Source organism: Arvicola amphibius, chromosome 7 (genome assembly GCF_903992535.2).
Source record: "Arvicola amphibius chromosome 7, mArvAmp1.2, whole genome shotgun sequence".
Taxonomy (NCBI): domain Eukaryota; kingdom Metazoa; phylum Chordata; class Mammalia; order Rodentia; family Cricetidae; genus Arvicola; species Arvicola amphibius.
Genome location: NC_052053.1, coordinates 49,336,290 through 49,349,568, shown reverse-complemented (window position 1 = coordinate 49,349,568; position 13,279 = coordinate 49,336,290). Strand labels below are relative to the sequence as shown.

The 13,279-nt window shown below is 51.4% G+C and overlaps 1 protein-coding gene across 1 annotated transcript in view; it reads right to left on the bottom strand.

Annotated features, from left to right (window-relative positions):
• Positions 1-13,279, bottom strand: part of Hmcn2 (hemicentin 2) — a 150,254-nt gene that overhangs the window by 55,528 nt on the left and 81,447 nt on the right. The window contains exons 38-48 of the mRNA XM_038337454.1: positions 12,559-12,735; positions 11,104-11,261; positions 9,830-9,953; positions 9,135-9,310; positions 8,406-8,502; positions 8,167-8,286; positions 6,710-6,871; positions 5,152-5,433; positions 3,111-3,278; positions 2,355-2,468; positions 696-782 (exon numbers count right to left, since the gene is read on the bottom strand). Coding sequence (XP_038193382.1) covers positions 696-782; positions 2,355-2,468; positions 3,111-3,278; positions 5,152-5,433; positions 6,710-6,871; positions 8,167-8,286; positions 8,406-8,502; positions 9,135-9,310; positions 9,830-9,953; positions 11,104-11,261; positions 12,559-12,735 — 1,665 coding nt within the window. The remainder of the gene's footprint in view (positions 1-695; positions 783-2,354; positions 2,469-3,110; positions 3,279-5,151; positions 5,434-6,709; positions 6,872-8,166; positions 8,287-8,405; positions 8,503-9,134; positions 9,311-9,829; positions 9,954-11,103; positions 11,262-12,558; positions 12,736-13,279) is intronic.

Here is a 13,279-nt window from a genome sequence, read left to right as displayed (position 1 = left end):
CTTTGGGAATTCAGCTGCTCACTGGGGACGGGGCAGGAATGGCTTGGGATGAAGAGGCAAGATCTATTCATCCATCTACCCGTCCTTTCTTCTAGCCACCTTCCATTCGTCTTCCTACCTTACTGCTCATATATGGATCCTTCTATCCATCTATCCATAATCTACCTATCTGCTTATCCTTCTTCCTACCCACTTAAGGCACACTTATCAATTCACATATCCATTCATTTATCCATTTATCTTCTCTTCCATCCATCCATCCATCCATCCATCCATCCATCCTATCCTTCCTCCTACCCATGGACTAGCTACTCATCTATTCTACCACTCATCCTTCCATTCATCTATCATCTTTATTCAAAAATCCACCTATCTATGTCTCCACCCATTCATTCACTGCGCTTCTCTTTATCCAGACACATTCCCACTCACCCTCCCACTCCCAGGCATCAGAGGGAGCCTGGTTTTCCAGGCAGCAGGGGAACTGTGGACTCAAGGGTCTGGGTCCTAGAGGAGCTCGGACATCACAGATCACTATGGCCCTGTGTGGTCAGTGCAGGGGCAGGGAAGTCCTAGCATAGTGGGACCAGACAGAGAGGCCCAGTGTCTGGCAGGTGACTGAGCTCAGCAAGGAGCAGGGAAGGTGTTGGGGTAGGGGATCAGTTAAGCCAGGCCCACCGTGTGGTAGCCCTCACCTGTGGCATTGCACACCAGCTGAGCAGTCTGTCCCTCGGGCACCTTGATTACCTCCTCCAAGTCTTCATTCTCAATACTGGGAGGAACTAGGAAGAGGAGGAAGGCAAACAGTTTCCAGCTGGGTGACCCACCCCCACTATCCATCCACAGAACAGGAAACAAAGTTTGCTGTGCCTCAGTTTCCCCATTTCATCCATGTCTGCTCCTACCCAGAAGTCAGTCTAATGAATTGCTCTGGGCAGACTCTGGACAGAGAAGTCGGTGTGGGGTTGAGAATATTTGTTTCCCCTACTTTGGGTTAATCCCTACTGTTTCTGGAAAATATCAGGGCAGCTTCAGTATAGAGGGTGTGTGTATACATGTGTGTGTATGTGGTGTGTGTGTGGTATGTATGTGTGTGGTATGTGTATGTATGATGTGTGTGGTGTGTATGTGTTTGTGTGATATGTGTATATGTGTGTATGCTGTGTGTGTTATGAGAGTATGTGTGTGTGTGGTATGTGTATATATGGTATGTGTGGTATTTGTGTTTATGGTGTATGTATGGTGTGTATGTATGTGTGTGTGGTGTATATGTGTGTGGTATGTGTATTTGTATGTATGGTGTGTGTGTGGTATGTAGATATGTATGTGTGGTATGTATGTATGTGTGCAGTATGCATATATATGGTGTGTGTGGTGTTTCTGTGTATGGTGTGTGTATGTGTGGTGGGCATGTATGTCTGTGTATATGCGTGTGTGTGGTATATGTATTTGTGTGTATGGTGTGTGTGTGGTATGTAGATATATATGTGTGGTATGTGTGTGGTATGCATATATATGGTGTGTGTGGTGTTTCTGTGTATGGTGTGTGTGATGTACATGTATATGCGTGTGATAATGTGTGTATACATGTATGTAGTGTATGTTTGTGGTGTGTGTGTGTGTGTGTGGTGTGTGTGGTATATGGTGTGTGTGGTGTTTGTGTGTATGGTGTGCGCTTAGTGTGTGTATATGTGTGTGTGGTGTGCGTGTGTGTATGTGGTATGTGTATGTGTGTGGTGTGTATGTTTGTATGTCTGTGTGTGGTATGTGATGTGTGTATATGTGTGTGTTATGTTTGTATATATGGTGCGTATATATATATGTGTATGTGGTCTATGTATGTGTGTATGTACATGTGTGGCATGTATATGTATGGTGTGATGGTGTGGTTTGTGATGTGTGTATAGTGTGTGTGCTATATGTAAATATTGTGTGAGTATGTAGTGTGTTCACATGTGCATGGGAATGCATATGCACGTGGAGGTCAAAGGTGAACCTCAGGAAGCATTCACCCTTAAAAAAAACAAAACCAAAAATCCCTGGGTCTCTGGCCCAGAATTTGCCAAGCAGGCTAGGCTGGCCAGCCAGAGCCCCCGAGGGATCCTCCCTCGGGATTCTGAGTGAGTGCTACAACCCTCAGATCATTTTTCCTTTATTTGGGATCTGGGGATCAAACTCAGGTCCTCACACTTCTGCAGCAAGCGTTTGATTTGCTGAGCCTCTCCCCACCCCCAGAGCACAGGTTCTATGAAGCAAGGAAAACGGGCTCCAGGCTCCTCCATCTCTGCCCACTCTAGCGTCCCAGCTGGAAGAAGAGGCTCCTGATGCTCCTAAGAACATAGAGTGTGTCCTACCCAGGACCTCCACACTGAAGTTCCTCCGTGCCTCCCCAGCCTCATTGCTGGCCAGGCATGAGTAGAGGCCTCTGTCCTGCTCCCAGGCTGGGGTCACCTTCAGCATCCAGCCACCTGGGAGAGAAGGGAAGGCATTGGATCAGCAACCTCTCCCAGCTCATGATGCCAGGCATTAATATAAAAGTATCCGCCTCCCAGTGTTCCATTCCTCTAGTGGGGAACCAGAGGCCCTTGAGAGTAAACAGAAGGATAGGGTACGATATCAGAAAAACCTGAGGACCTGTGCGGCAAGAAGGAACTGAGATGCTGGCTCTCTGTGGCTCTGGCTAGGGCTGAGAGACAACAGTGAGCTACATAGCTACACAGTCCTGTTTTTTTCAGATGTCCATTTTGTCCCAAGAGCCCTCCCCACAAAAAAGGCTTCTTCTCCCAGGAATCTTTGAAGCAGAACTAGTTCCTCACAAAGAAACCACAGATCTTATAAGACCCACCTAGGGCAGATAACACACACATATCACTGCTATTCCTACACTCATGGCAGACATTACTAATTGATTGCCAGTCCCCTTTGTGCTCAGCTGAATTCCAGTTTTTTCTGTGTTCTTGTCTATATAATGCATCTGGTGACCTCTACCAAGTGGGAAATGTGTTTGCAATCCCACAATTGATGATTGATGGGTCACTGAGGTCTGGCAGTTCAGGGTCAGAGGTCATAGGCTAGACTGATCCTGAAACAACCCTGGTTTAGTGCCTTACCTGCCAAGAGATAGGTGTTCTCTCCAGGGCCAATTGGCTGTCCCTCCCGAAACCACTGGACTGTCGGGGGCGGGACCCCTGCAGCTTCACAGAGCAGCGTCAAGGAGCCTTGCAAGGTGGCAGTGACGTTGGTCAAGGAGTCCAAGTCTCCAGGGAGTTGAGGAGGTACTGCATTCAGAGTACAGACAGGCATTCAGCCCTGCACTCTCTGCCCAAAGACTCATGGCCTCACTCGTGAACTGGGAGGGAACAAGCACTGGGAGGGATCCCAGTTACTTCCTTCAAAGGTGTGATACCACATGGGTATTGGTATGACCACAAGTGGGCTCTGGGACCAGACAGGAATCTCAGGCCTCAGTTTCCCCACCCTTTCAGAGGGATATGGATAGGATTCTTTTTTTGTTGTTGTAATTTTTTTGTTTTTTTGAGACAAGGTTTCTCTATAGCTTTGGAGCCAGTCCTGAAAACTAGCTCTTGTAGACCAGGCTGGCCTCAAACTCAGAGATCCACCTGCCTCTGCCTCCCGAGTGCTGGGATTAAAGGCGTGCGCCATCACTGCCCTCCTCCTCTTCCTCCTCCTTCTTCTTTGACAGTGTCTTATGTATCTCAGGCTGGCCTCTAACTTGCTATATTGTAATTAATTGTTTTGTGCTCTTTGACTCTTTGGGGGCTGCTACCCAGCTCCCAAATAATCACACATGGAGACTTTATTCTTACTCATAAATACCCGGCTCAAGCTTGGCTTGTTTCTAGCCAGCTTTTCTAACTTAAATTATCTTATCTATTTTCTGCTTCTGGTCTTTTATGTTTCTCTATTTCTGTATATATTTTCTTTCCTTCTTACTCTGTGGCTGGCTGTGTTGCTGGGTGTCTGGCCCCTTCTTTTCTCTCTCCTTCATCTTTTCTTGCTTCTAGATCTCCTTTCTTTCTCTCTTTTCCCCTTCTATTCATACTCTCTACCTGCCAGCCTTTCCTATCCCTTTTCCTGTCTAGCTATTGGCTATTCAGCTCCTTATCAGGCCATCAGGTGTTTTAGACAGGCAAAGTAACACAGTTTCACAGAGTTAAACAAATGCAACATAAAAAGAATGCCACACATCATTGCATCATTAAAACAAAGGTTCCACAGCATAAACAAATGTAACATATCTTAAAATGGTATTCTACAATACTATGTAGCCAAAGATAATCTTGAACTCCTCATCTTCCTGCCTCCATCTCTTGAATGCTGGACTGACAGGAGTATGCCACATGCTGGTTTATTCAGTTCTGGCCCTGGAAGCCAGGACTTTGTTGGTAGAATGCTAAACATACTCTTTCCACTGAGCCAAATGAACAAAATCCCCTATTCGAGTGCCCATTATGGGGCAGGAGCCGAGCAGAGTAGATGCCTGCCAACGCGATCCCACATCCACCCTCGGATCTGTGCTCTGGATGAAGGGGCATTTCTGGAAAGATCTACCACTGGGGTGATGAGGCACAGAAAGATTAAGGCCCCACCACGCTCATCCCTTTCCCAGTCTTCTCCAGGACCACGCCCTGCGGCCACCTGAAATAGATCCAGGTGCACAGCAGGAGTGACAATGGGCTCCAGCACCCCTCTCTTACTACAACCCCAGCAGCCACCCAACTCCTACTTAGTCTTTCAGCTGCAGCCCCAAGGCACCTCCTCCAGGCAGGTATCTTGGTTCTTCTACAATGTGTATGGTCTCCTGGCTTTCCTACCCCAGATCCCCCAAGATCACCAGCCACATAGAACGTGGACTGTCAGGAACAGGGTGGGGAAAAGCTAACATGGGAGGGAAGGGAAGGGGAAAGGATAGGGAGGGAAGGAAGGACATGGGTGTTTTGAGAACAGCCCTGTTGGCCATGGTCCCAGGGGCAGACCTCATCAGAGCCCAGAATGAAGAAGCCCCTGGCTGTCTGTAGCGTGACTTTAGGAGACTGCCTGACCTTACTCTCTCCAGCCCAGCCCAGCCCAGCCCAGCCCAGCCCAGCCCAGCCCAGCAGCTCGCCCTGCCCACAGGCCACTGGTCCTCACCCAGCACAGACAGTGTGAATCTCCTCTCAGCACGCCCAGCTGTGTTCTCAGCCACGCAGCTGTAGTCACCGGCGTGGGAGGCCTGTGCCTGTTCCACGTGTAGACTGTGGTTCTGATTCTGAAGCCACAGGCCAGGTTCCATCTGGACAGGTTGGCCATTCCTCTCCCATGTCACCACTGGCAGGGGTTTCCCTGTGGCATTGCAGTCTAGGGTAGTGTTTCCACCCTGGACCACGGAGACTGCTGTGAGCAGCTCCCGAGGGCCAGTGACCTGAGGAGGAACTGAGATGGGAGGAAGGTTCTCAGTAGAGTAGTCAGGGCCACCTGATAGCAGGGTGACCGGTGCTGGGGTCTCAGTGAACATAGTCATTTAGGCCTACATTCTTCCTTGCACGAGCTGTGTGACCTTGGCCTATTCACTTCACCTCTCCGAGCCTTTTCATCTCTGTGTCAGAGTGACAACTGTATCCGCCAGTAACCTCTCAGACACACTAGGGACATGGGTAGGTTGCTCCCTGGGGAATATACTCGGCCATTCCTGGTCTGTGTGGTCTCAGTCTCATAGACAGGAGCATCTCTAGTTACCCATGCTAGCCTTGAACTTTTTCCCTTCCGCTTTAGCCTCTCAGACAGGGACTACAGTGCCCAGCACGTTTCTGGGATTCATTTTCTAGCACTTACTTCTGTTATGTCACGTGGCTTAGTCTGGCCTTGAACTCACTACAGTACTGAGGACGTTGAACTCCTAATCTGTTGGATTTATGTGTTGATAAGCACTCTGTCAACTCAGCAATGTCCCCAGTCTTGACAGCATGGCTTTTACAAGGCCAGGATATCTCCTTCCCAACACCATGTTCTCTCTCTCTCTCTCTCTCTCTCTCTCTCTCTCTCTCTCTCTCTCTCTCTCTCTCTCTCTGTCTTTTTGTGTGTGTGTGTGTGTGTGTGTGTATGTGTGGTGTTCATGTAGCATGTTTGTTTATAAAGGCCACATGTGTGTACACATGTGCGTGCATGGGGAAGTCTAAGGTCTGCATGCCGAATCATCCTCAGCTGACAGTTTATTAAGTGAATATTCATCCACTTTATTCACTGAAGCAGGGTCTCTCAGTTAAACCCAGAGCTCACTGATATAACTAGTCTTACCAGCCACCCCACTCTGGGGACCCCTCTCTCTGGCTTCCAAGGCTAGGATCCAAGTGAACTGCCTAGCCCACCGCCACTTACATAGGCTTTGGGATCCAAGCTATGGTTCCAATGCTTGCATGGCAGGCACTTTAACTACCAAGCCATCCCTCCTGCAGGACTCATGTTACCAGTGCAGGCTCTATAGGAACCTTGTGCACACTCATTTCCAACCACTTCAACGCATGCTTTCTCCTGCTAGACCACGTAGGTGCATAGGGGCCTGCTCTTCCCTCCCGTGTGCACACACTGGGAGTTGAGGGTCTGGACTGGAAGGGCAGGCAAGTGCCCATCCTGCTGCCCCCACCCTTGGGTGGTCTAGACTTCAGCTCTATCCATTATCACGCACACGCTCCCCAATCCTGGCAGGGCTCACCCAGAACCTCCAGCTGCTGCTCCTGGCTGCTGGTCCCAGCTGTGTTGCTGCATTCACAGACGTATGTCCCCTCCTGGGATGACTTGACCTGTCCCAGGTACAGTAGCCTCCCTACTGCCGACACCTGTCCCGAGCCATCCCTTTCCCCAGGCAGGGGCTGGCCTGGGGCAATGAGAAAGGGACCTTTCATGAGGAACAGTGGTCCTCCTATCCACCTGCTCCATCCTTTAGGTGTTCCCATATGTGACATTTCCTCTGGAAAGCCTTCCCTGGATCCTGACATCTCGCTGAGTCACCATACTCCCAACTTGGGATTTCTGAGCATGACCTGCCCTGTGTCACTGGAGGTAAAACCAAACCCTCCACAATGACCCGAGTTCAGTCCCCATCACACTATGAACCATTTCCCACTATGTCCTTCTGGCTGACTCTGCTGCAACCCTTCTGAACTCTTTTGCTGTCCCAAAGTATGCTTGGCTGGTTTCTGCCCCAGGACCTTTGCACCTACCATGGCCTCTGCCTGGGTGGCTTCTCCTTGCTCTGTCCTCAGGGTTATCCCTCTTCTTAGGTCAAACATCCCAGCCACACACCTTAAAATTCCAAGCCCTGGCCATACCTGCCTTTTCCCTTTGTCACCTACTCCCTAAGGCCCAGAGTGACTTCCTCACTTTGCTGCCTGACCACCCAGGTGAGGGTAGGGCTTACTCGTTTTGCTGTCTTCCCAGGTCCCAGGAAAAAGCTATCTGACCTGCTCTCCATATTTGGGTTAAGAGACCCTCACAGTATTCTGCACTAGGCTCTGGACTTTAAATGCAGCAGTGGCCAAAACAACACCTCATGTGAATTACAGACTGACAGAACATAGCCATGCAGGGAGGCCCTGGCCAGCCAGGGCTTGGGGAAGGATGGTCCTGGCAGAAGAGGCAGGGATTTGGGACCTGAAGATCACAGGCTAGAAGGAGTCTACAGATGGGGGCAAAGCAAAAGGGCTGGGGAAAGCAGTGCTTGTAGCCAGCTGGTCCCCATTGAAGGGCTGGAAACCCATGGCCTCATTGAGGCACTCGGGTGCTGGGTGCTGGGTGAGGGGTGCTGGGTGAGGGGGAGCTGGGTGAGGGGGTGCAGGGTGAGGGGGTGCTGGGTGAGGGGGTTCTGGGTGAAGGGGTTCTGGGTGGGGGGGTGCAGGGTGAGGGGGTACAGGGTGAAGGGGAGCTGGGTGAGGGGGAGCTGGGTGAGGGGGAGCTGGGAGAGGGGGTGCTGGGTGCTAGGGTGCTGGGTGAGAGGGGTTGGGTGAGGGGGTGCTGGGTAAGGTGTGCTGGGTAAGGGGGTGCTAGGTGAGGGGGTGCTGGGTGCTGGGGTGCTGGGTGAGGGGTGCTGTGGAAGGCATGCTGGGGGAGGGGGTGCCGGGTGAGGGGTTCCGGGTGAGGGGGAGCTGGGTGAGGGCAGGGCAGCCATCCTACCGTCTTTCCTCCATGATATCTTGGGGAAGGGAATGCCCTGGCAGTCACACGACAATCTGGCAGTCTGCCCCTCGCTCACCATCAGAGTGTAAGGCTCCTTTGAGGGAAACGCTGGAGGGACTGGTTCAGAGCAGACAGGAGTTGAGGGGGACTGGGATGGGAGGGAGGCCCAGATTAGGTATCCCTTCTTCCTGGGATCTGAAAGCCAGCCCCGGGGGAAGGACCCTAGAGACCCTCACCCCAGACATTCAAGTTGAAGTGCTTCTCAGAGCGGCCGGCCTGGTTCAGGGCCTCACAGGTGTAGCGTCCCGAGTCCCGCACCTTCACTTGGTCCACCTGGCCAGGAGCAAAGATAGCTGGTCAGTGGTCAAGCAGAGGTGGTGCCACCCCTAGATGGGCTGTGTCACCCTCATCATGTCATGTGACCTCATTGAGCCTGATCTCCCCTGTGGAATGTGAAGCCGTGACAACAGCTCCCTGCCTGTGACACCAAGAGGTTTCTGTAAGTCAGGGTTGCTCCATGTCACCCTTCTGGCTCCTCTACATCAGATCCACAGCCCTGATCTGCCAAGAGGCTGCGCACGTCGTGAGCCAGTCCTCCCCCAGCCCTTCATCATTCCCACGGTCCTCAGAAAGTCCAACAGAACCCACCAGAAGAAAAGGTGGAGAGTGAAGGATGATGGGTAAGGGATCTGCCATCTTGGAGGTAATGAGCCTGTACCATGGCTTTGAAGACTGAAGAGAAAGGAGAGGAGATCAAAGGGTGACACTTGGAGGTGGGAATGGTCACATCACAAGGTGATGGGTGGGGGAATGTTGGGGTCCTGGGGGAGACTCTGAGGGCTCTGTCTCCTGGTGGGTGATCATTGGTCACACTGAGCTGAACACTGCTCACAGGTATCTGGGACACCCACAAGCCCTGCCCTGCTCAGCTACTGCCTTCAGCAGCCAGCTGCATAGCTACACACCTCCAATACGGCCTTGTCTGCAGAGAAGCGGATGCCAGGGTGCAGCTCCAGGGGTCTCCCATCCTTCTGCCATCTAAGCTTAGGGGGAGGCACAGCATGACTCTCGCACTTCAGTGCCACTGATTTATTGACTACGACAGACACGTTCAGCTCTTCTCCGAGGATGCTGGGGGGCACTGTGGGGCAGACAGCAAAGGAAACCCTAAGGTGAATGACAGAGCACTAACAAAAGGCCACAGCGGCCTAGCGGATTCCCACAGCCAGAGGATGAGAGCCACGCCCAGCCTAGTCCTGCCATCTCTGTCCTGTTGTACAGGCTTGGGGGCAAGTTCCTTTACCGCTGAGTCCCGACCCCCCAGTGTGGGAGCCAGAGAGCCCTGGGCTTCCCTCCTCACTCACCATACATTGCCCCAACCCCGGAGCTTCATGCTTCTTCCCCCAAGCCCTAACCACAGAGCTCCTGGCTGTGCATGGCCACCTGCCTGCCAGTTGCTCACCTACAGGGATGCTTATTGCCCCAGGACAGGGCTCTAGTAACTAATGGTGACCACAAGGTCAGGTGGTGACTCTCGTTTCTTCCATCTGCTCCCCTACCCTGACAGGGCACATGGTTAGGGTGTCCCCCCAAGCCCAGCTTCTTGAACCGGCTACCTTATAGTAATGCCCCACCCTCGCCCCCCAGGTGGAAGACTCACTGTGAACTTGCAGAATGGTGTCCCTGCGGTCCTCGCCCACAGCACTCACTGCTACACAGGAGTAGCTGCCCGCATCAGAAGCATGGGTGCTGGCCACAGTGAGGACTTGGCCTCCGGGGAAGATCTGTACCCCAGAGGGAAGTCCACATCAGACGCAGCTCCCACTACAGGGGCAGTGCCTGTCCTGACGAGTGAGCCTTGGTACCACACCCAACCTGAATATTGTTCCAGACCCCTGGGGTCCTCCAAGGCAGGGGATCCATAAGCTGCACCCCTGAGCCTGAGGGCTCTGCTAGCTGGTGGCAGTTTTACCTGTCTCTAGAAGAGCCACCTGGAGCCATTCTGCCCACCCCAGTGGCTGCTTGCCATGCGAAGCCAGGAGACCTCAAGAGGCTATGAAATTGAGATGGACCGTGTGTATAAAACACATAATCAGAGTTGGTGTGAACATCAAAGTATGGGACGTCTCATGAGTGCCTTTTTACACTTGTCACGTGACAAAATGAACCTTTTTTTGATATTGGATTTGATAACATCAAAATTGGTTTGCCTATGCCCTGCATGGTACGGCACACAGCACTTGGGGAGCAGAGACAGGCAGATGGCTGTGAGTTCAAGGTCAGTCTGGTCTATATTCTACAAAACAGGTGCTGGGACAGCCAGAGTTACATAGTGAGACCCTGTTTCAGATGTGAAATAAAAAATGGTTTGCTTTTGTCCCCCGAGGGAAGGTCACATATAGTTTAGGTTGATCTTGAACTTTTCATGTAGTGGAGAATAACCCTGATCCTCCAGCTTCTACCTCCTGAGCGCTGTGACTCCAGGTGTGTGCCAGCATGCCTCACTAATGCAATGCTGGGAAAGGGAGCCAGCGCCTCATGCACGCTGGGCAAGGACTCTATCGACTGCTACATCCCCAGCCCTTTTCATTTTTGAGGGAGAAGTGAAACAGACCAATGTATAGCCAACACTGGCCTGGGGTTCACTGTGTTGATCAGCCTGGCCCTTGAAGTCATGGTGATCCTCCTGCCTCAGCCTCATGAGTGTTGGGGGTTTGGACATGTACCATCAGAGCTACCTCCATTTTCCTTATTTCAGTGTGGCTACAAAACATTCTAGGCTACATATTTGGCTGGCATCAGTGGCATGTAGCGTATCCCAGTGAGTAGGGATTCTGCCTCTCCCTCAGACTAGGCTCCCAGGACCTGACTTCTGCTGCCAGTCCCTAGGGAACACAGCAGGAGGTTGCTCAGGGGCCACCCAGTACTACTCACCTTGAGGCCAGGGGTCCCTTTGGGGGACACAGGGTTTCCATCCTTCAGCCATATCAGCGTAGGGTTGGGGATGCCAGTGGCATTGCAGGTTAGACGGAAGGGTGTGCCAAGTAGTACTGGGCCTGGCAGGCTGGGTGGCAGGGTGATTCGGGGTGGTACTGCAAAGATGGGTGGCAGGGAAGAGCAGTCAGTGAGCCCCACTGCAAGTGACACAGGCTGGCTACCCTCAGGAATGCAGGTCACAGACAAAAGCATGGGTGTAACATCCAGCCCAGGCAGCCTGGCAGACGTCTTGTCAACACGCCAGAGGCTTCTACTAATGAGAAAGTGAGGCTGAGAGAGGGGAGGTCGCCGGCCCAAGGCTAAGCAGCTAGAATGTGGCAGACATTACACTTGAACTCAGACCTTGGTTCAGAAGAAGTGACTTATCCTGGGGATTGTAGGGAAAGCAAGGGCTGAGGGTCCTCCGGGTCCAGATCTCAGGGCGACACAGACACCCTGGAAAACCACACCTCTTAGTTTGTATGCTCCAGGCACGCCTAGTGTTGGGCAATGTTGGCCTCCATGCATGCCACAGCCATTACCATCTTCACCAGAGCAGTTAGGACTTCCTGTTTGAGACCCTCACAAGATCAGGCCTTCTGGGGTTCCCTCACTGAAGGAGAAGGTGGGGAAGGCTGCTCCTTCCCCTCTAGCTGCACATGGTCTCTGGGGGTGCGAGAGGATGCTAGGGGTGCTATAGTAGGTGGGAGACTGACAGAAGGGGGGGTTCTATGCAGCCTTTGAGATGCTGATATAGAACTTTTTGCTAACATCCCTGTTTGGGGGTCATCCATACTCCTGTAAGAAACCTGTAAGCAACTCCAATAAACTCATTGGTTTCCCAAGGTGGACTTGGGTAGAACTGTTCCTTTGGTCATCCATCGGGAATACATGGATGGTTGGATAAATGAATGGGCAATTAACAGTTTATATGAATGACTGAGAGGCTGACTTGCTGGCTAGTGAATGGGTAGATAGATGGATGAATGGATAGATGAGTGGATGGTGGTTCAGTGGATGTATGTATGGTGGATGGGTAAATGGAAGGATTAATTGGTGGGTGGGTAGATAGGTGGATGATGGGTGAGTAGATAGGTGGATATATAGGTAAATGGATGGGTGCATGGGTGGGTGGATGGTGGGTGAATAGATAATAGATGGATAGATGGAAAAGTAGATGGCAGATGGGTAGATATATGGGTGAGTGGATGGAAGCATAGGTGGGTAGATGGGTGAATGTAAAGATGGGTGTGTGAGTTGTGGATGGGCAGAAGGATGGATGTATAGGTGGGGGCTGAACAGATAAATGCATGGGTAGATAAGCTGAAAAACAAGTAGACAAGAGACAGGAGGCTAGACAAATGGAAAGAAAACAAGCATTTTGGAAAAGGCCCTAGAGTCCTGACCACTCACCGTTGACCCGTAGGCCATACCGAAGTCCTGCACTGCCCGCCACATTTGTTGCCACACAGCGGTAGCTCCCTGCATCAGAAAGCTGGGCTCGTTCAATATGAAGAACTCTCCCATCAGCTGAAACTGTCACCCCTCTCTGGGTAGAGATAGGCTGGCGACCCTTGAACCAGGAGACATCTGGGATGGAAAAGATGGGCAAGCATCAGCTGTTGGCTGTAGGGGCACGTAGAGAAACTTCCAGAGTGAGCACACACTTCTTCCAATGCTAGAGGCAATCAGAGTTCTTAGGAAGGGGACCAAGGACAGAACACAGCAGCATGACAGGAGACAAGACCAGCAGCTAAGAAGAAGTTCCAGGAAGAGGGCTAGTCAGCTAGAGTAAGTGATGTAGGAGTCCCCTCTGTATGCTGTGAATACCATTGGTTAGTAAAGAAGTTTTTTTGGGCCTGTGATAGGGTAGAGCAGAACTAGGTGGGGAAAAACTAAACTGAATGCTGGGAGAAAGGAAGCAGAGTCAGGAGAAGCCATAGAGCTACCACCTGAGACAGACATGGTTGGAACCTTGCTGGCAGGCCACAAGCCTCATAGTAAAATATAAAATAATGGAAATGGGTTAAATTAAGATGTAAAAGCTAGCCAATAAGAAGTTAGAGCTAATATGCCAAACAGTGATTTAATTAATACAGTTTCTGTGTGGTTATTTTGGGAGTCTGGGCAGCTG